Raw genomic sequence first — 19,264 nt, 5'->3', positions numbered from 1 at the left:
TCAAGAAATCAGCCGACCGTGACAAGAGTTCACCCTCTCCGCGAGATGGTCGCGCGATCACTAGTATTTAATCCTGTTATCTCCCCTTTTATTATTGAACAGAGTTCAGACCGGACCAGTAAATTGCGATCTGTCTGCGCCTTCTACAACATTCGGGCAACCAACCGTGACCAAACAACATTCAGCGTCATCGGGTGATCGCGTCTAGCTAGTGATCTCCCCTTACGTTGTTGAATATAGTGCTACATCGGGTGATCGTTAGCATTCAATCATGTTATCTCTACTTAATTTCGAAACCGTTTTATTAGATTTTAATGTCGAATGTCAAATTAGATTTTAAAATAGTTACGCATGCATCGTCCTCAAAGAAGAAGGTAACTGGAAAATTTGAACGAAATCGCTGCATTAAAAGTTGGTCAAAATTGAGTTACAACATTTTCCCCAAACTCCCAAACAAACAAATACACAAACAAACCGACGTTGCGAACTAAATAAAACCTTGTAATAAAACAATTATAAAAACCTTTCTAGCAACAAGATTCTGCTTTCTTTTATATAAGCTTTTATCGCTAAAATATGTAAACGATCTCATGAGAGACCAAAGCTTTTATGCAAGAAAGCAGATTAGTTTTACTTTCTGTGCATTCAAAAGCTTGTAGCTGTAAATTTTTTACTTTCTTGTATATACGAAGTACAAGTCTTGTAATCGTGCAAAAAAAAAAATATTCGAGATTTTTGCAAATGTTGACGTTTTACAGCTCCCTGAGTCGGAAAAACAGAGTTTTGCAATCTTGTCCGTATGTCTGTGGATGTGTGTGTGTCTGTAAACACGATAACTTGAGTACGTTTAGGGCTATAACATATATAAGTATTATATCAAATTTGTAGATCATTATGCTCTTTTGAGAAATTTCCGATAACCAGAAGTGGAACTTTTTCTACTTTGAAATTTTCAAAAGCCTATAACTTGAGTACTATTTCAGATAGATAAATGAAATTTCACATGTAAGTAAAAGATCTAATTATCTGCTTTCTTTCAAATTTTGAGTAATTTCCGTTGACCGGAAGTAGTAATTATGCTATTTCCGATTTCTCAAAAAAAAAACGCATGTAAATTTATAAAGTACTAATAATATTCCGCACTATTATGCACATTTTGTTTGGCGTTCGCTTGGTGCGCAATTCTTTTTCTACCAGATTCTATTCTATTTTTAAAAGTTTAAGTAATTAAAAATCATGTCTATATCCCGAGTTGCCATCCCATCTAGTGTTATATAAAAATATTCGAGAAAGTTTAGGGGAGATCACTCCTGCTTTATTTATATTTGTTTTATTTTCTACTTTTTAGTGATTCCTAATTTATGAAGATACAACTAAAACTATTTGCTTTCAAACACCATCAGTAGCTTGATATATCTGAAAGATGATTATCTGCCCCGTGAAAGCAGCCGTCCGTGACGATAGTTTACAGACAACAGCAAGTTGATAAAGCGAAGGACAGTTCTTAGTCTTGCTACCTCCCCTTTGTTTTCTAATCGTTTAAAAACTCAATTATCTGCTCTAATATCCTTCACTAGATCCACGGTTCTACAATTGTAAACATTCTCGTGAACCACAGCTCACCAGTCTAGACCAAATATTAAAATATATATTACCTTAGGGTTCCTTTTCAGGTATTTTACATGGTTTATTTCTTTACACGGCTGACTGAACCTCTCTCTTTATTTGACACAACCTCTCTCATTATTTGACACAATCTCTCTCATTATATATATATATATATATATATATATATATATATATATATATATATATATATATATATATATATATGAAGGGAGGGGGAGCAGTTAGTTTGCTCCGGGCGCCGAAATGGGAAGCCGGATGACGTGGGGGTTGGGGGAGAACCATTTGAAGGACAAAAACCGGCAAAATATAATTTCCGGTTAATCCGATACACCATTCCGTGAGGGAAATAAAATCATCGGATTTATTCAATGTTTTTTATTGATCCGATCTTATGGATCTGGCTGGGGGATATAGTACAGCCAGTTTTGTGGGCCGCTATATTGTACAGCCAGTTTTGTGGGCCGCTATATGGTACAGCCAGTTTTGTGGGCCGCTATATTGTACAGCCAGTTTTGTGGGCCGCTATATGGTACAGCCAGTTTTGTGGGCCGCTATATTGTACAGCCAGTTTTGTGGGCCGCTATATTGTACAGCCAGTTTTGTGGGCCGCTATATTGTACAGCCAGTTTTGTGGGCCGCTATATGGTACAGCCAGTTTTGTGGGCCGCTATATTGTACAGCCAGTTTTGTGGGCCGCTATATGGTACAGCCAGTTTTGTGGGCCGCTATATGGTACAGCCAGTTTTGTGGGCCGCTATATGGTACAGCCAGTTTTGTGGGCCGCTATATTGTACAGCCAGTTTTGTGGGCCGCTATATGGTACAGCCAGTTTTGTGGGCCGCTATATTGTACAGCCAGTTTTGTGGGCCGCTATATGGTACAGCCAGTTTTGTGGGCCGCTATGTTGCAACTGTAGGCCGCTATATTGTACAGTCAGTTTTGTGGGCCGCTTTGTTTGAACTGTGGGCCGCTATATTGTACAGTTAGTTTTGTGGGCCGCTATATGGTACAGTGAGTTTTGTGGGTCGCTATGTTGGAACTGTGGGCCGCTATATTGTACAGTCAGTTTTGTGGGCCGCTATGTTTGAACTGTGGGCCGCTATGTTTGAACTGTGGGCCGCTATTTTTGAACTGTGGGCCGCTATGTTGGAACTGTGGGCCGCTATGTTGGAACTGTGGGCCGCTATGTTTGAACTGTGGGCCGCTATATTGTACAGCCAGTTCTGTGGGCCGCTATGTTGGAACTGTGGGCCGCTATGTTTGAACTGTGGGCCGCTATATGGTACAGCCAGTTCTGTGGGCCGCTATGTTGGAACTGTGGGCCGCTATGTTTGAACTGTGGGCCGCTATATGGTACAGCCAGTTCTGTGGGCCGCTATGTTGGAACTGTGGGCTGTTATAACCTACTCATTTGTTCCCAAGATTTCTCTCCTGTTCAAGTCAAAACTCGCCATGTCAAAGGTCACGTCGCTTTCACGTGCACTCCAGGTATGACGTCAGAAATAACCTAATAATAATCTCTACACCATCGATCTTCTCTGGGTGCTAAATCTCTAACCCAGACAGCTATAAAGATCACGTGACGCAAGTTGGCTTTGATTTTGGTGACTAGAAAGTTGGTTTTTTTTCTTGCTGAAATCTTGCACCAACTTACAGCAGGGCTAAGAAAATCTTGCACCAACGTACAGCAAGGATAAGAAAATCTTGCACCAACTTACAGCAGGGATAAGAAAATCTTGCATCAACTTACAGCAGGGATAAGAAAATCTTGCACCAACTTACAGCAGGGATAAGAAAATCTTGCATCAACTTACACCAGTGATAAGAAAATCTTGCACCAACTTACAGCAGTGATAAGAAAATCTTGCACCAACTTACAGCAGGGATAAGAAAATCTTGCACCAACTTACACCAGTGATAAGAAAATCTTGCACCAACTTACACCAGTGATAAGAAAATCTTGCACCAACTTACAGCAGTGATAAGAAAATCTTGCACCAACTTACAGCAGGGATAAGAAAATCTTGCATCAACTTACACCAGTGATAAGAAAATCTTGCACCAACTTACAACAGTGATAAGAAAATCTTGCACCAACTTATAGCAGGGATAAGAAAATCTTGCATCAACTTACACCAGTGATAAGAAAATCTTGCACCAACTTACAGCAGTGATAAGAAAATCTTGCACCAACTTACAGCAGTGATAAGAAAATCTTGCACCAACTTACAGCAGGGATAAAAAAAATCTTGCACCAACTTACAGCAGGGATAAGAAAATCTTGCATCAACTTACACCAGTGATGAGAAAATCTTGCACCAACTTACAGCAGTGATAAGAAAATCTTGCACCAACTTACAGCAGGGATAAGAAAATCTTGCACCGACTTACATCAGGGATAAGAAAATCTTGCATCAACTTACACCAGTGATAAGAAAATCCTGCACCAACTTAAAGCAGTGATAAAAAAAATCTCCAAAAAACCAAAGCACACGTTTATTTTCTCTAAAGTACTGACAGATTCTTAGTTCTCTGATGTCAACTTTTAATTTGTTTTAACCTGTTTAGCTTTACATAAAATATATCCATCCTGTAGTTCTGTCCATATTTGGTGTGGTAGCTATGGGATGTATTTGGTGTGGTAGCTATGGGATGTATTTGGTGTGGTAGCTATGGGATGTATTTGGTGTGGTAGCTATGGGATGTATTTGGTGTGGTAGCTATGGGATGTATTTGGTGTGGTAGCTATGGGATGTATTTGGTGTGGTAGCTATGGGATGTATTTGGTGTGGTAGCTATGGGATGTATTTGGTGTGGTAGCTATGGGATGTATTTGGTGTGGTAGCTATGGGATGTATTTGGTGTGGTAGCTATGGGATGTATTTGGTGTGGTAGCTATGGGATGTATTTGGTGTGGTAGCTATGGGATGTATGTGGTGTGGTAGCTATGGGATGTATTTGGTGTGGTAGCTATGGGATGTATTTGGTGTGGTAGCTATGGGATGTATTTGGTGTGGTAGCTATGGGATGTATTTGGTGTGGTAGCTATGGGATGTATTTGGTAGCTATGGGATGTATTTGGTGTGGTAGCTATGGGATGTATTTGGTAGCTATGGGATGTATTTGGTGTGGTAGCTATGGGATGTATTTGGTGTGGTAGCTATGGGATGTATATGGTGTGGTAGTTATGGGACGTATTTGGTGTGGTAGCTATGGGATGTATTTGGTGTGGTAGCTATGGGATGTATATGGTGTGGTAGCTATGGGATGTATTTGGTGTGGTAGCTATGGGATGTATATGGTGTGGTAGCTATGGGACGTATTTGGTGTGGTAGCTATGGGATGTATTTGGTGTGGTAGCTATGGGATGTATATGGTGTGGTAGCTATGGGACGTATTTGGTGTGGTAGCTATGGGACGTATTTGGTGTGGTAGCTATGGGATGGGTGTGGTAGCTATGGGATGTATTTGGTGTGGTAGCTATGGGATGTATTTGGTGTGGTAGCTATGGGATGTATTTGGTGTGGTAGCTATGGGATGGGTGTGGTAGCTATGGGATGTATTTGGTGTGGTAGCTATGGGATGTATTTGGTGTGGTAGCTATGGGATGTATTTGGTGTGGTAGCTATGGGATGGGTGTGGTAGCTATGGGATGTATTTGGTGTGGTAGCTATGGGATGTATTTGGTGTGGTAGCTATGGGATGTATTTGGTGTGGTAGCTATGGGATGGGTGTGGTAGCTATGGGATGGGTGTGGTAGCTATGGGATGTATTTGGTAGCTATGGTATGTATTTGGTAGCTATGGGATGTATTTGGTGTGGTAGCTATGGGATGTATTTGGTGTGGTAGCTATGGGATGTATTTGGTGTGGTAGCTATGGGATGGGTGTGGTAGCTATGGGATGTATTTGGTGTGGTAGCTATGGGATGTATTTGGTGTGGTAGCTATGGGATGTATTTGGTGTGGTAGCTATGGGATGTATTTGGTGTGGTAGCTATGGGATGGGTGTGGTAGCTATGGGATGTATTTGGTGTGGTAGCTATGGGATGTATTTGGTGTGGTAGCTATGGGATGTATTTGGTGTGGTAGCTATGGGATGTATTTGGTGTGGTAGCTATGGGATGTATTTGGTGTGGTAGCTATGGGATGTATTTGGTGTGGTAGCTATGGGATGTATTTGGTGTGGTAGCTATGGGATGTATTTGGTGTGGTAGCTATGGGATGTATTTGGTGTGGTAGCTATGGGATGGATGTGGTAGCTATGGGATGTATTTGGTGTGGTAGCTATGGGATGGATGTGGTAGCTATGGGATGTATTTGGTGTGGTAGCTATGGGATGGGTGTGGTAGCTATGGGATGTATTTGGTGTGGTCATAGTACATGTCGGGTGAGTGGAGTTTGAAGCTGGTTAGGATGATCTTCTGTTGTTGACGGACGTAGTGGTTGAACGCTTCCTCCTGGGTCTTCCTCTTAAAGGGGCCGCCAAGTTTGTCTGGGCCCATGCTGTCAAATATATTCAGTGGCATCAATAGATATATATACATATATATATATATATATATATATATATATATATATATATATATATATATATATATATATATATATATATATATATATATATATATATATATATATATATATATATATATATATAATAGCCGTCCTGGCCAGGCCCTGCACTAGCCTCCGTGAACAACCTATCTGTAGAGGACCATGATTCGTGTGTTTATTAATCAACCTATCCCCGGTGTACCCTGGTTTTGAGAATGTATTATTTTTACTTTTCCAATTAAATAACTATTTGTAAATACTAACGTGCGATAAAAATATAAATAACCATAAACCTAACTTTAAACCTTACCAGAACCCACCTCAACTATGGCAGTAAATTGAACTATCTTTCACTGTAGAGCTCAAGTATTTGTTTCTTTTTAAATAATTTTCTACGCAAAAGCGTTTAATATTTACCGTAAAACAATCACTGCTGTAGTATATCTGGGTTTTTTAAAATATCAATTTGGAATTTGTGTGGGCCAGATCACATGTTTCAGTTCCAGGGCTTTGTCCACCTCGGTTAAATAGTTATTGAGTCACTGCCAGTGTTTCTTCCAGACTTTTTTTCTCCGGGGGGGGGGGGGGGCACTTGAAATTTTTTGGGGGGGGGGGGGGGGGCGGTAGACTGTCTTCGGGGGGGGGGGGGGGGAGGGGGCGGACACTGTTAAAAGTATATATTTTCTATAAAAATTATATAAATTTCATTTCGTTCGGGGGGCGGTAAAATTTTTTCGAGGGGGCTTGGCCCCCCCCCCCCCGAAGAGATGCCTGGAAGAAACTCTGGCCACTGCTGACCCCTTCCCCTCCCGATGACCAAACTTTGAGTGAGTCATGTGACGCGAGCGTGACCTACTTCTTGTACATGGCGATGAAGACCCAGTTACACAGTAACGGACACTGGTGGAACCCAACGTGGCCCGCCTTGACCACCGTCTTGGCCACCGACTCACTGGCGAACACGACCAGGGCAGAGTTGGGGGAGAGCTGGACCATGGCCTTGACCTTGCCGTACCTGGGGACATACATCTGCTGTGTGGGTTGGTTTGTGGGATGGTGTGTGGGTTAGTGTGTGGGTTGGTGTGTGGGTTGGTGTGTGGGTTAGTGTGGACATTCCCCTGACATGTGTGTGTGTGTGTGTGCAGTTTTTGTAGGTATTGGGCTACTGATGGGGTGACGGGGGGATTGTATGGGGGGGACGGAGTGAGGGGTGATTGTGTGAGGGGGGACGGTGTGAGGGGGGACGGTGTGAGGGGTGATTGTGTGAAGGGTTGATTGTGTGAGGGGTGAAGGGGTGATAAATATGAGGGGGGACCGTGTGAAGGGGTGATTGTGTGAAGGGTTGATTGTGTGAGGGGGGACGGTGTGAGGGGGGACGGTGTGAAGGGGTGATTGTGTGAGGGGTGATTGTGTGAAGGGTTGATTGTGTGAGGGGGGACGGTGTGAGGGGTGATTGTGTGAAGGGGTGATTGTGTGAGGGGGGACGGTGTGAGGGGGGACGGTGTGAGGGGTGATTGTGTGAGGGGGGACGGTGTGAGGGGTGATTGTGTGAGGGGGGACGGTGTGAAGGGGTGATTGTGTGAGGGGGGACGGTGTGAGGGGTGATTGTGTGAAGGGGTGATTGTGTGAGGGGGGACGGTGTGAAGGGGTGATTGTGTGAGGGGGGACGGTGTGAGGGGTGATTGTGTGAGGGGTGATTGTGTGAAGGGTTGATTGTGTGAGGGGGGACGGCGTGAGGGGTGATTGTGTGAGGGGTGATTGTGTGAGGGGGGACGGTGTGAAGGGGTGATTGTGTGAGGGGGGACGGTGTGAGGGGTGATTGTGTGAGGGGTGATTGTGTGAGGGGGTGATTGTGTGAAGGGGGACGGTGTGAGGGGTGATTGTGTGAGGGGTTGATTGTGTGAAGGGTTGATTGTGTGAAGGGTTGATTGTGTGAGGGGTGATTGTGTGAAGGGTTGATTGTGTGAGGGGTGATTGTGTGAGGGGTGATAAATATGAGGGGGGACGGTGTGAAAGGGTGATTGTGTGAGGGGGTGATTGTGTGAGGGGTGAAGGGGTGATAAATATGAGGGGGCGAGGGGTGATTGTGTGAGGGGGTGATTGTGTGAGGGAGGGCGGTGTGAGGGGTGATTGTATGAGGTGGGACGGTGTGAGGGGGTGACGGTGTGAGGGGTGATTGTATGAGGGGGCGAGGGGTGATTGTATGAGGTGGGACGGTGTGAAGGGGTGATTGTAAGAGGGGGCGAGGGTTGATTTGCGAGGGGTGGTTGTATGAGGGGGTGAGGGTTGAGCAACTGACCTGGTAAGGATGGCGAAGACACTCTCTATGGTGTAGGACGGGAGGTTGGGTCGGGCAGCGAAGAACCACTTGACGAGGACAGAGTGGTCGGGGAACGAGCACAGGTCAGAGGGGAGAGATGAACCCCAGGCTAGTTTGGAATTTCTGTCGAGAAGACAGACTTTTTTTTTACCGGTCCATCTTTACCTCCCTGCCCCTACCTCCCTTTCCCTACCTACCTCCCCCGCCCTGCCTCTACCTCCTACTGAAGGTGATCTTTGAAAAAAGTCTCCGCCCCCCCTCCTCCCCTACCTTTTGAAATGGTGCAGGCACTGCATGGCTAGCTGCCTCCTGCTCCTGTTCAGGTCGCAGACGATCTCTGAACATGACCTGTGGAACTTGAACAGCTTCGGTTCGGTCAGCTTGACCGAGTTGCGCGGAGTTTTTGTTTCACCCAGCTTGTCTAGACGTCAAGAAATGTTGCAATCATCGTGGACCAACACAGACCTGCACACACGCACACACCAACACAGACACGCACACACACACACAGACCAACACAGACCTGCACACACACACACACCAACACACAGACCAACACAGACACACACACACGGCCCCACACAGACCTGCACACACACACAGACCAACACAGACACGCACACACACACACAGACCAACACAGACCTGCACACACACACACACCAACACACAGACCAACACAGACACACACACACACGGCCCCACACACAGACCAACACAGACCCGCACACACGCACACACACACAGACCAACACACGGCCCCACACACACACCAACACACGGCCCGACACACACACACACACACACACACAGACCAACACACGGTCCGACACACACACACACACACCAACACACGGCCCGACACACACACACACACCAACACACGGTCCCACACAGAGACCAACACACGGCCCCACACACACACACGCCCCCCCCCCCCCCCCCATACACACACACACAGACCCACACAGACCCGCACATACAAACATACACACACACCAACAAATGGCCCCACGCACACAGACCCACACACGGCCCCACACACAGACCCACACACGGCCCCACACACAGACCCACACATGGACCCACCAGCCGATCCCTTGTTGAGTTTGGTCACATACAGTTCTGGCAGTCTGGCTGAGGCCGGTTGTGTTGAAGAGATCACCGACCGAGTGGTCGACTTGTCTGGGGAAACTCAAAGCATCAGGACACACGCACTCGCGAAAATTAGACGTGCATAATTTATGGCTAAATGTGCGAGATTTTAATTGGATATAGGCTACATGTCTAAATGTGCGAGATTTTCATTGTATGCACTTACCACCTAGCTTTTCTTTCTGTGCGGGTACCGGGAAAATATTTTTCACTTTGATGAAAGAAGACTGTCAATAAAATAGATGAGAAATTCAGTGAGATATTCTATATGTTCTATCTTACATGATTTAACTGCAATTCTTTGATACCTAAGTACTAATAGTAATAGCATGAGTTCAGCATCTACATTTGAGTACATTGCAATTAGTACACATGTCTGTAACTTACATACCTTACGATACCTACCAAAGGTCCCAGACTATAGACTACACCAACCAAAGGTCCCAGTCTAGACCAGCCAAAGGTCCTAGACTACACCTACCAAAGGTCCCAGACTACACCTACCAAAGGTCCCAGACTACGCCTACCAAAGGTCCCAGACTACACCTACCAAAGGTCCCAGACTACAGACTACACCTACCAAAGGTCCCAGACTACACCTACCAAAGGTCCCAGACTACACCTACCAAAGGTCCCAGACTACACCTACCAAAGGTCCCAGACTACACCTACCAAAGGTCCCAGACTACACCTACCAAAGGTCCCAGACTACATCTACCAAAGGTCCCAGACTACATCTACCAAAGGTCCCAGACTACACCTACCAAAGGTCCCAGACTACACCTACCAAAGGTCCCAGACTACACCTACCAAAGGTCCCAGACTACACCTACCAAAGGTCCCAGACTACACCTACCAAAGGTCCCAGACTACAGACTACACCTACCAAAGGTCCCAGACTACACCTACCAAAGGTCCCAGACTACACCTACCAAAGGTCCCAGACTACAGACTACACCTACCAAAGGTCCCAGACTACACCTACCAAAGGTCCCAGACTACAGACTACACCTACCAAAGGTCCCAGACTACACCTACCAAAGGTCCCAGACTACACCTACCAAAGGTCCCAGACTACACCTACCAAAGGTCCCAGACAATACCTACCAAAGGTCCCAGACTGCAGACTACACCTTTCCTAGAGATGGGCTTACAACGCTGCTTGGGGAGGTGTTGTTGGGGAGAGAAGAACAGTTCGTGGTTGTTGGATTCCTGACGTAGGATGGGCGCGGGCGCCAGGTCTGCCGGGAATTGAATGCTTGACATTTCTGAGGAAAATAGCTTTCAGTCTTGTTCTCATTGCCCATACTTAGATCACCTTGGGGGCGAAATATTGAAGTTAATTTTTTTTAAAATTATAATGTCATCTCATTATTGACTTTACAGAGATCTGATCAATTACAAAATCGTTTCAATAAAGAGCACGCATAGTGTCATCAATAAACCTCATCAATCCTTAACAGTGTCCGTCCCCCCCCGGGAGAAAGTCTACCGCCCCCCCCCCCGAAAATTTCAAGTGCCCCCCCCCCCGGAGAAAAAAGTCTGGAAGAAACACTGAGTGTCGCTCGTTGGACATGACATCAGACTTGTTGCAATTTTGTTTTGTTTTTAATTTTAAAAGTAAATTTTAGAACGTGCTAATGGGAGTAATCGCCACTGTTTGGTTCTACTATCTAACGGAATCTAACGGAATACATCGCAAGGCATGGGTGTAGGTCGGCTAGTGTTACGTCATTACGTCGGCTAGTGTTACGTCATTACGTCGGCTAGTGTTACGTCATTTGGTCGACTAGTGTTACGCCATTTTATGGGGTGGCTCTCACTATTTTAACAGGGGTGGGAGGGAGGGATACTAGAGAAATAAACGTTATAAAAATAAAACCATATCTCCTTACCGTGTGTAACGTAAAACGGGGTTTGGCGCTTACCCCATTTTACGTTACACACACACACACACATAGGCTATATATATATATATATATATATATATATATATATATATATATATATATATATATATATATATATATATATATATATATATATGATATTGTTTGTGTCTGTCCGTCTGTCTGTTCATCCGATCATCATGAAAGTCTGATCTGCTGACACATACCGTAGAATAGCGGTAAGTCTGACGACAAAACTCCTTGCGGCTCCATCTTTTATTTTGCTGACCTCAATCTGATGATGCTGACCTTAACCTAATTCTGCTGACCTTAACCCAGTTCCAACACCTGCGACACAGGAAGCTGTAAAATAATGCGGGGGTGGGTGGGTTGGTGGATGGGAGCAGATATAGTAACTTTGAATTCTGAAACTAGTGAAACAGTAACTAGAAGCATTACTTGTTGCCTTTTAAATGACATCTTACGTCTACTTACTGACTGCCAGTGCTTAGGGAACACCTCTCCCTCTCTCCGTCTCCCTCTCTCCGTCTCCCTCCCTCTATCTCCCTCACTCTGCTGACCTCTGTGTTAAAGTGGACGGGGAAAAAAAACTAGACACCCCACACCCCGTGAAGTTGACTCCAACCCTTCAAGACATCTTGTTGCAAATGACAAGACGTCGGTGTGGCATCACGCGCCACGCTTCAGGTTTGCGCATCTTTGTGCGCAGCAAATCTATTTTTAAATATGAAACAATTAAAATCAAATAGACATTATACTTAATTTTTAGACTCAGAACAGGCCATAACCGACTATAACAGAACATATATTTTTTTTTTAAAAACTACAAATTGGGTGTGGCGAAATTTGCCCTTGTGGCATGGCCCCGGAGAAAGCAGAGTACCTCCTTCAAGACTGTTCATTATAAAGCCAGGCGCGACCCAAACACTGGCCCTTACACACCCCACTCAAGGAAAAACTATATGGGGCACCCGCTGATCTGGAGACCACAGTCCAGTTGATACACGAAGTTGGACTTGTTGTTTAAATCCTCCATCATTTACTAAATTCAGAGCGAAGAAGAAGATGAAATTGACATCATTGACAATTCTTCCATATGATAGATATTAGTTAATATTACAATGTGCTTACTAATTATTTTATGCAATCATAACAAAAAGAGGAGAGATTGTGTGTGTGTGGGGGGGGGGATGGAGATTAGGCCTATTCATTGTTGCTATAAAGTGTAACATTGTTTTCAAGCAGAGGCGTACACACGGGAATCAATTCAAAGAGAATTTTAAGCTAGATCCAGCCATATATATATATATATATATATATATATATATATATATATATATATGAGATGAGATCTATAGATATATAGATATATTACGGGGGCCCCAAAAAAAGTTTCAGCCCTGGGTCCCGCCCAAGGTTAACCTCTCCCTTGTCTGGGGAAAATGAATTTTATAATAAGTGGAATGGGGTGCGTTGGAAATAGTATTCAATAATATTATTTAGGTCTAGATTCTAGATCTATATTTTAAGGCTGAATAAAATAAACCGGGAGTGATCTCCCCCAAACTTTCTCGAATATTCTAATATAACACTATGGGGGATGGCAACTCGGAATATAGACTTCTAGACATAATTTTTAATCCATTTTAATTACTCAAGTTTTTAAAAATAGAATATAATCTCGCAGAAAAAAGAAATGCACACCAAGTGAACGCTAAATAAAGATGTGCATAATAGTGCGCAATATAGTACTTTATAAATTTACATGCGTTTTTTGAGAAATCGGAAATAGCGTAAATAAGTACTTCCGGTCAACGGAAATTACTCAAAATTTGACAGAAGGTAGAGAATTAGATCTTTTACTTACATATCAAATTTCATTTATCTATCTGAAATAGTACTCAAGTTATAGGCTTTTGAAAAATTCAAAGTAGAAAAAGTACCACTTCCGGTTATCGGAAATCGCTCAAAAGTTGATACGGATCTACGATTTTGATAAAATACTTACATATGAAATTTCATCAACCTAGCTGTAACGGTACTCAAGTTATTGTGTTTACACACGGACACACACACACACACATACGGACAAGATTGCAAAATTATGTTTTTCCGTATCAGTGAGATGTAAAACGTCGAGATTTGTAAAAATCTCGTTTTTTTTTTTTTTTGCACGATCACAAGACTTTCTCTATACTTCGTATATACGAGAAAGTAAAAATCACATTTATGAAAGTAGGAAAAAGAATAGATCTAACATTTTAATAAACCGGGAGTGATCTCCCCTAAACTTTCTCGAATATTCTTATATAAAACAACAGGGGATGGGAACTCATGCTATAGACATGATTTTAAATCAATTTTAAATACTTAAAGTTTTAAAAATAGAATAAAATCTCGTAGACAAATGAATTGCACACCAAGTGAACGCTAAATAAATGAGTGTTTAATAGTGCGCAATATTATTAGTACTTTTAAAATTTACATTAGTTTTTTGAGAAATCGGAAGTAGCGTAAGTTACTACTTCCGGTCAACGGAAATTACTCAAAATTTAACAGAAGGTAGAGAATTAGATCTTTTACTTACATGTGAAATTTCATTTATCTATGTGAAATAATACTCAAGTTATAGGCTTTTTAAAAATTCAAAGTAGAAAAAGTACCACTTCCGGTTATCGGAAATCGCTCAAAAGTTGATACGGATCTACGATTTTGATAAAATACTTATATATGAAATTTCATCAACCTAGCTGTAACGGTACTCAAGTAATCGTGTTTACACACGGACACACACACACACAGACACACAGACATACGGACAGAGTTGCAAAGCCCAGTTTTTCAGACTGGATTACACACAAAACCTCTTAATTTTGATACATCTGGATTGATAATTTTTGCCCGATTAAAATAAGTCCTCTATACTTCGGATGTGATGAAGGACTGAGGTGTAATACGGTGAAAATTGTTAAAATTTCAAGTGATTTTTGTGCACGATTACAATACTTTCTCTATACTTCGTATATACGAGAAAGTAAAAAGTTGCGAATAGGATTCTTAAAAATTAACGAATCAAGTTAGAATCAAAGGGGTACTACTCTAAATAGAAAATGGCGACCTTAGCTGTGATACTTGGTAAAACGATAAGACAAAACGTTTTATTTACGAATGGTCTCTTGAGATACATCTGTATAAGCAATGTTCGTTGTCAGTTAGAAAATAAAAGCGCAGATGATTTCGTCACATTATATGAAAGTGAAGGTAGGTTTTTGTTGTTGTGTTTTACTAAATAGAATGTATCTATGTCTATCACTATGAACGTGAAGCGGGGAATAAAATAAAAATTTAAAATATGCTAAAATTAAAATGGAGTTTTACCGACTAGACTCTAGATCTAGTTGTAGAGTAAACTAAGCCTAGATCTATCTAGTATCTAGCTACTACTAACTAGATCTACTGGCTAGAGTAGAGTTAGTCACTAGCACTTGTCAGAGTGTCTTAGGCCAGTCTTAGGCTCTTAGACTCCTTAGACTTAGACAGAGTTGTCGCTAAACTCACTACTACTAGACTAGTGTATTTTACTAATAAAACACAACCGAAACACACAAAACGTTAGGAAAACATTGGGCTTATTTCTTTATGAATTTTTGTTTTAGTTTTTGATAATTTACTTTTGTCAAAACTTGAGAAAAATGCAAATTTGGAATATTGAATGTGCTGCTATGTTCGTGTGTCAGTTCCGATTTTCATGGCAATGGGTAAAGTACGTAACTCACAATTGCAAGGCGGTTAAATTTGTATTGTTACAAGTATCTCCCACGCACGATACTATAAAGAAACTTTTATGAACTCACAATAACCCTAAAATTGAGTCCAACACAATTTCAAATAGCTATTGCCCAAGCTATTATGTATGCTGATAATTTTAATTTAAGTCAGTGTGAACTCATGGTGAACTCCCCGACGGTGTAGGGATTTTTCTCCTGCTGACAATCACACACAATTGGAACTGTCCTAATGCTTTTTTATGTTGTTTTTTTTTACCTTTTCTAATTAAAAGTCACATTCATAAAAAAATAATCCTAGTGTTTTCCTAACGTTTGTGTGTGAGTTATGTTTGTAAAAACATTAGGCCTAAGCTTTAAAACTTATTTGTGGAGAGCATATTTGGAATATTTACACTCAATCATTCTTTTTAAAATGTAGGATTACATTAACTTTTAATTCATAAAATTCATTCTGGTTATGTTTACTTTCATAACTTATTTTTATTCTTGTCACTAATTGTTTTATCTTAATTTTTTGTTTTAAATAACATTTTAAAAGTACTAAAAGTGTTTACAAACCATGATCAGTAACACCTAGTTTTATCTCCTTCTAGTTTTTGTATTTAGTAAACTTCAAATATATTCTTAATTACTTCTTTACTGTCTAATTCGACTGAAGTTTAGATTATCTTGTAATTAGTAATACTGGCACCTGTAATCTTATATGTAAAGTAAAATGTTTAGCAATCATTCTTAATAAGTGATGTGTCAGATTGTATCAGAAACCCACATACAAATGATACATTGTGAAAAGTTTGTTATAAAATGAGACCATGCACTAAATTTTTATACACCATTCAGCACCCCAGAATGACATGATCCTCAGATTGTGTATTCTTTGGTCAATGTGTAGGTAAATATTACCATCAAATTAAATAACTCCTCAGCGACTACACAATGTTTTTTCTCCTTTATCATATCCTTGTCCACACTTCCCATTCAACACAACCTCCTACCAGCTATCTAACCACAGAAAAACCCTCACAATCGGTCACATTACTGTAGTGTTATTCACACATTTGAGCTTGGGGTCACAATATGTAACACACAATGTTAACACACACACTGCCCTGGTTTCTGGACTATTGTAACCTGACCTACAAATAACCGTATCATGGTACTCACATGTCATGGTACTCATGTATCATGATACTCATGAGTGTCTTCTTGGTGTTGACAGGTACAGAATTGAATCTAGACGAAAAGCTGAGGAATGTATCTGGGCTAAGACCTAACCAGTATAAACAGTACCATGGGCTACCTCCAGATTTACCCTATCAAGATTTGTACCGCAGAAAGCTTCGTGTGGCTCAGTATGGCACAGCTTCAGGGGAAGATCCTAGAATATTGTGGCCATCTAGAGCACAGTTACGGGACCAGAAGAAGGAAGAAATAGAAGAAAGGTGCGGGAATTTGTCTGCCAGACTGCAGGAGATTCAGGCCAATAAAATAGCAATAGAGAAAGAAAAAATGGAAAGGTAAGGAAAAGAATTATGTATCAGAGAAACTGCACAGGTTTTGTATTAGAAAGAGGTTTAATTTATTGGAATAATTAAAATGCAGTTATAGCTTTTTTTTTTTAGATCAAGTAGACTATATAGACTTGTCTTTCAGATTTGTTTTTTATTTTCTGCAGGCGGAAAGCTATAGAGAAAAAAATGTCAGAAATGCCAAAATTAATAGCAGAGTATAAAAATAAACAAGTAACAGCAGAAAAAGAGAAAAAAGCAAAAGCAGCCAAGAAACAGTTACTGCTTGATGAAGCCAGAGATTACTTTGGCTATAAAATCAAAGCCAATGATCCAAAGTTTGCTCAGATGTTAGCTGAAAAAGAAGAAAAAGAAAAGAAAGAGGCTAAAAAATTAAAAAAGGAGGAGAAAAAGAAAAAATTGGCATCCCTGCAAATAAAAGAGGTCTAGTCTGAACAAAACACAGCATAAAGCACTTTGATCATTAAAATGTTGCCATCTGAATTGTGTATTTGTTTTTGGCTTGAAATTGAATTGTATTCAGATTCCATGCTTAGTTCTAAAACTCCTGCTGATCCCATGAGAAAAAGCAACAGCAACTGGGAGTATCAGTAGATGGCTGTTTATCAGGATGAAGACTAAATTTTCTCCACCTGTTCTTTAGATTCAATTTAAACCAAACCCTAATTAGTAGAGCAACTGGATCATGCAGTGTTGTTCTTAGTACAGAGGCCAATGATTGCTTTTGTCATTGGTTCCTTGTTAGTAAACAAGAACATTCATTTGTCATCTATAGCAAAGCAAAAAATGTAACAGTAAATGTTCATGTATGAAAGTCCCACTAGTGATAACTAACACTAGATTAGTTAAAATGGAGCTAGAAATAGAAAAACCTCTTGGTTGTGTTGGACTTTCTAGGTTAGAAAGGTTTATTCATGAAAGATGTCATTTAGAAACATGCAATGGTCTTAACTGCCTGAAATTTTAACATGGGTAGTTAATACCAGTAGACATAAGTTCTCAAATATTTTGGGTTATAAACTTCCTTGAAAATGAAACATTGGTGATATAGATTCAGCTTAACCCACTTAGGTTTACTACAAGCCCCTACTTCAAGTTCATATTCCCAACCAAAAATCTTGTAAAAATTAAATCATTGATAACTGAACAATAGTATTTTTGTAAGAACATTTCCTTTATTCATTTACAGCTAAATTTACACATAATTTACAAACACCATACAGGGTGGAGCTAAAATATGCACATTTTGGGAGAGAAATGTTTATAAAGAAAGACAGTAGAGAACATTGGTAAACAGTGTGCACTACATAAAGCAGTTTTAAAAGTGACTTGATATGTTAAGGGCATAGTAAGAAAGTCTAACAACATGCACATGGCAACAATCAGGAACACTTTACTTGGCACTGCCAATACACAAAATCACTTGGATTAAAATCAAACAACCTCCATAGGACATTAAAATAAGTTATAAGAAATTCCAATAGAAACAAGTATTTTTAGAGAATGAGCAGTCTGAAACCCTCTGATAGTTGTAGTGACCACTTCACTAGAGAATGGTATCTCTTCACATAATTCCTATTAAATATCTAGACTACTAGTGTTAACTAATTTATAGAAAGCAGCAAAATAGGAAGTAACAAGGTACATAACTGCTGAGCTTTAGAAATGTGACAAGCCCACTCATAATACTTATTAATGTATGTGGATACCATTTCCTGCAGACATGGTTGTCAAGAAGGCTTAAACCGTGCTCAAACTATTCAAAACAAGTGGATCTGACCATCAAGTCAAATAGGGTTCCAAACTACTCGACAAGTCAAACGTACATACACCAATACAACTACAAATATGGACAGCAACTCAATCCTTTCAAATAGTTTAGACCCCATACACTAAATAAACCCAAGATCCAAAATATTTTTAAAAAAAAATGTTTGAGCACTGGTTTGTTACTGTTAACAGGCCTTCATTAAATTAAACTGCATACATTGTAGAAATATTCACTTACATTTAAAACAACATACAGATGTCACTTTCAATTAAGTCAATATTACTTCATTATACACAGTTGCAAATGGTGAATAATATCACAGTTAACTTGAAGCCAACTTGATGCTTGGTGGTAGCTGGGTCCAATGGCACAACCTTAGCATGATTGGGACAAGCAACAGTTTATTCAGCTTAGATCTTACGCTGATCTACACACAATTTTAACCTCTATGTCTGAGGTAGTTTAAAATACGGAGGAAAAATGAACATGGGAGGTTGACACAATCATCAAACAACTGACGATGCAATGCATTTCCTTATAATTTACACAACTTATGGGAAAATGCTGATAAAAATCTAGTTAAGAATAAATAAAATCTATCCAATAT

General features: G+C 40.8%; 2 protein-coding genes across 2 annotated transcripts; one reads left to right on the top strand and one right to left on the bottom strand.

The window, feature by feature from the left end:
- Nucleotides 1-5,808: 5,808 nt before the first annotated feature.
- LOC131957679 (uncharacterized) lies at nucleotides 5,809-12,228 on the bottom strand. The gene is made up of 9 exons (XM_059322422.1): nucleotides 12,044-12,228; nucleotides 11,776-11,911; nucleotides 10,767-10,927; nucleotides 9,826-9,886; nucleotides 9,594-9,689; nucleotides 8,775-8,925; nucleotides 8,484-8,627; nucleotides 7,041-7,199; nucleotides 5,809-6,133 (listed from the first exon to the last, which is right to left on the bottom strand). Exons 2-9 carry the CDS (start codon nucleotides 11,819-11,821, stop codon nucleotides 5,980-5,982), a joined length of 972 nt encoding a protein of 323 aa, XP_059178405.1. The 5' UTR covers nucleotides 11,822-11,911; nucleotides 12,044-12,228; the 3' UTR covers nucleotides 5,809-5,979.
- Nucleotides 12,229-14,648: 2,420 nt separating this feature from the next.
- LOC131957669 (large ribosomal subunit protein mL64) lies at nucleotides 14,649-17,369 on the top strand. Its single transcript, XM_059322410.1, has 3 exons — nucleotides 14,649-14,830; nucleotides 16,577-16,874; nucleotides 17,033-17,369. The coding sequence occupies exons 1-3, from the start codon at nucleotides 14,680-14,682 to the stop codon at nucleotides 17,313-17,315; spliced, it is 732 nt and encodes a 243-aa protein (XP_059178393.1). The 5' UTR covers nucleotides 14,649-14,679; the 3' UTR covers nucleotides 17,316-17,369.
- Nucleotides 17,370-19,264: the final 1,895 nt, after the last annotated feature.

This window comes from Physella acuta, unplaced genomic scaffold (assembly GCF_028476545.2).
Source record: "Physella acuta isolate Inbredline_101_S28 unplaced genomic scaffold, ASM2847654v3 ptg000081l, whole genome shotgun sequence".
Lineage (NCBI taxonomy): Eukaryota > Metazoa > Mollusca > Gastropoda > Physidae > Physella > Physella acuta.
Note: the sequence above shows the minus strand (reverse complement) of the source record. Positions and strands in the feature narration are given on the sequence as shown.

What these genes read in the sequence shown, in the direction of transcription:
- LOC131957679 (XM_059322422.1), bottom strand. Translation starts at nt 11,821, where the DNA reads ATGGAGCCGCAAGGAGTTTTGTCGTCAGACTTACCGCTATTCTACG. An exon ending in TGCCTGCACCATTTCAAAAG is followed by an intron (nt 8,628 to 8,774) that starts GTAGGGGAGGAG and finishes TCTTCTCGACAG; the next exon opens with AAATTCCAAACTAGCCTGGG. An exon ending in TTCATCGCCATGTACAAGAA is followed by an intron (nt 6,134 to 7,040) that starts GTAGGTCACGCT and finishes TATATTTGACAG; the next exon opens with CATGGGCCCAGACAAACTTG.
- LOC131957669 (XM_059322410.1), top strand. Translation starts at nt 14,680, where the DNA reads ATGGCGACCTTAGCTGTGATACTTGGTAAAACGATAAGACAAAACGTT. An exon ending in CACATTATATGAAAGTGAAG is followed by an intron (nt 14,831 to 16,576) that starts GTAGGTTTTTGT and finishes TGGTGTTGACAG; the next exon opens with GTACAGAATTGAATCTAGAC. An exon ending in GAGAAAGAAAAAATGGAAAG is followed by an intron (nt 16,875 to 17,032) that starts GTAAGGAAAAGA and finishes TATTTTCTGCAG; the next exon opens with GCGGAAAGCTATAGAGAAAA.